This window comes from Monopterus albus, unplaced genomic scaffold (genome assembly GCF_001952655.1).
Source record: "Monopterus albus unplaced genomic scaffold, M_albus_1.0 scaffold103.1, whole genome shotgun sequence".
Taxonomy (NCBI): Eukaryota; Metazoa; Chordata; class Actinopteri; order Synbranchiformes; family Synbranchidae; genus Monopterus; species Monopterus albus.
The window spans coordinates 347,671-350,255 of record NW_018127983.1 but is presented as its reverse complement, the minus strand read 5'-3'; the positions used below and the strand labels follow the sequence as shown (position 1 = coordinate 350,255).

General features: G+C 43.7%; 1 protein-coding gene across 1 annotated transcript; it reads right to left on the bottom strand.

The window, feature by feature from the left end:
* Positions 1-644: 644 nt before the first annotated feature.
* On the bottom strand, positions 645-1,529 carry znf648 (zinc finger protein 648). The gene has a single exon (XM_020609949.1). It carries the CDS (start codon positions 1,527-1,529, stop codon positions 645-647), a length of 885 nt encoding a protein of 294 aa, XP_020465605.1.
* Between the last annotated feature and the right edge of the window lie 1,056 nt (positions 1,530-2,585).

Sequence of the window (2,585 nt, the reverse complement as noted above, 5' to 3'; positions counted from 1 at the left end):
CTTGAACCACTAAACTGGCCTGGGCTATTAAAGTGGTCGCAGCCTCTAAAACTGCCTGCAACTCACTAGAGAATGTGAAACGAAGACATATGGGTATGGCAGACATTGATGGATTGACAACATCAGGCAGCAGCTGCTCATCACATGAACTGGTTATGCAAGCATTCATCAGCTAGATGATGAAAGTCAGGCATTTAAAGGTTTTATCTCTAAATTTAGGGTGAGGAAGTGATTGGTCTTCTGAAATGGTTTGCTCAGTGCCACTCCTGCTTGAATTTCATCAGTATGTTGCACCTTGCTGACCAGCATCAGAATAAGCCAACCATGTTACTGCATATCCTGATGAACTGCTTACATTTCCACAATACAAACTGACAATGTTGTCAAGATCATTAACTTCATCTATATTCCCTCTTTAAAAATTGTCTGATGCTTTTATCCCACGATATTCTCATGAGAATCTGGCACCACAGGGAAAGAATGTGTGTGAGTAACATGGTTTAAAACTCATAGGACATAGTTATCATCAGTGCATACCTTAACATAAATAAACTGGTGCCCTGTGACCTTGTTCATCCATTTGTATACTGAATGGACAGTTCTAGTAGAGAGATGTATGTGTACAGTAACTATCTTTAACTGGCTCAGATGTTCTTATCCTTGTGGCTCAGCATGTGTTGTGCAAGCTTTGTGGCACACTGGAAAGATTTGTCACATTTCACACAAACAAAGATCCTTGCAGCACAGGTTTGCTCCTGGTGAAGCCTCAGTGTTTTTAATTGGCTAAAATTCCTGTTGCAGGCCATGCAGCTGTGGGGTTTCTCTTTACTGTGGGTGTACTGGTGACGGATGAGGCGGGAAGCCATGGCAAATGCTACACCGCACTCTGTGCACTTATGGGGCCGTGCTCCACTGTGAATGGCCTCATGCTCGGTCAGGTTGGAGGACTTAGTGAAACACTTGGAGCACACTGAGCAGACATATGGGCGCACTCCCATGTGGATCTTCCGGTGCTCTGCCACACGACTGGCCAGAGCAAATGCCTTCCCACAGTCAGGGCAGGAGAAGGGCCTCTCTCCCAGGTGCTTACGCTCATGACGCTTCAGGGAGAGGGGTTTATTGAAGGTCTTGCCACAGTACGTGCATGGGAAGGGCTTGTCATTAGTGTGCATGTTCCTCTCATGTTTCCGTAGGTCAGAGGAGCGAATGAAATTCTTGCCACACGTGTCACAGACATAGGGCTTTTCACCGGTGTGTGTGCGGATGTGCTTGCGGTAATCTGAGGACCAGATATAGGTCTTGACACAGAAGGGGCAGTGATAGGGCCTCTCACCCGTGTGTAGACGCTTGTGCTGCTGCAGCGTGCCCTGATGGGAGTAAGCCTTGCCACATATATCACAGACATGTGGCTTGAGGCCAGTGTGTGTTTGTAAGTGACTCTGCAAACTGCAGAGTTTCTTAAAAGCCCAGTGGCAGTGTGTGCACTTGAAAGGACGGTGCTCTGTGTCAACTCTGCTACGTTTTTTCATCGCTACCAAAAGTTGAGGGATCTTGCCTTCCGCACTGTTTTTCAGTAATTTTGTAACAGAAGGACTATTTACGTTCTTATTTTTGCTCTTATTCCCACCTCCATAAAGAGAGTTTTCCTCAATATTCAGCTCTTTGAGCATAGATGCCATCTGTTTGTCTGTGGCATGACTTTGTACCTGGTGGCTCTTGAGATTTTTAGAGCAGTTCCTTTCCTTCTTTTGCACACCATCCAAGAGCACATCACTACATCCATATATTTTGTTATTCTCAAGATACTTGGAGCATTGTGACAGCTCCCGACTGTTGTGGTCTAGGTTATCACAGACCCCTTTTTCTTTTTCTGCTGACAATTGAGCAAACTTCTGCACGAGAGCCCAGCTTGGTGTTTGAGGGTCCAGACTAAGAACACCTGTATCACTGCTCTCTGAAAGTGATTTCATACCAGCAAACGAGGAGCCAGTCTTCACATCCTGAGTGTTACTGTCAGTCTGTCCATCTGGAAGACAAAGAGTGCCATGGTGTCTTTCTTGATGTTTCCTTTTCCCTCTTTTTTCAGCAACCATCCAACTAGACATTTGCTGGGACATTTCTTCAGTCACTGTCAGAGTAATGGGGAATGAAATCATCTGCATGTGTTTTCAAGCTGCTCAGGGCTTTCGTGACATAATTCGTAGTTAAAATTACCTGAAAAACAAACCACGTCAAACATCTTAATATTTTCTTGACTGTTTGAGGAGTTTAATTAGAACTTCGATTTCTTTCTGAATATATATTATAAAGCTTTATTTCCACATTAAAAAATATTTTTATTTCATGCATAACTGGTGCCACACAGACCTTCCTGCAACCACTTTGCTGTTCCATGCACCACTATTTTATGAATTACCTACACACAACCTTCTTGTCATATGAAACCTAAATTCTTCAACATGTTATTCCACAGTTCCATCTTTTAAAAATATATCTAAAAACAACCTTATGATTTTTCTGAGCTACTTACCCCTGTGCTTTCCTTCTGAGCAGGTCGAGTCACCAGATGCCACAGAGATATACTA

Excerpts from the sequence above, each read along its gene's own strand:
- znf648 (XM_020609949.1), bottom strand. The coding sequence starts at position 1,529 with ATGAAAAAACGTAGCAGAGTTGACACAGAGCACCGTCCTTTCAAGTGC.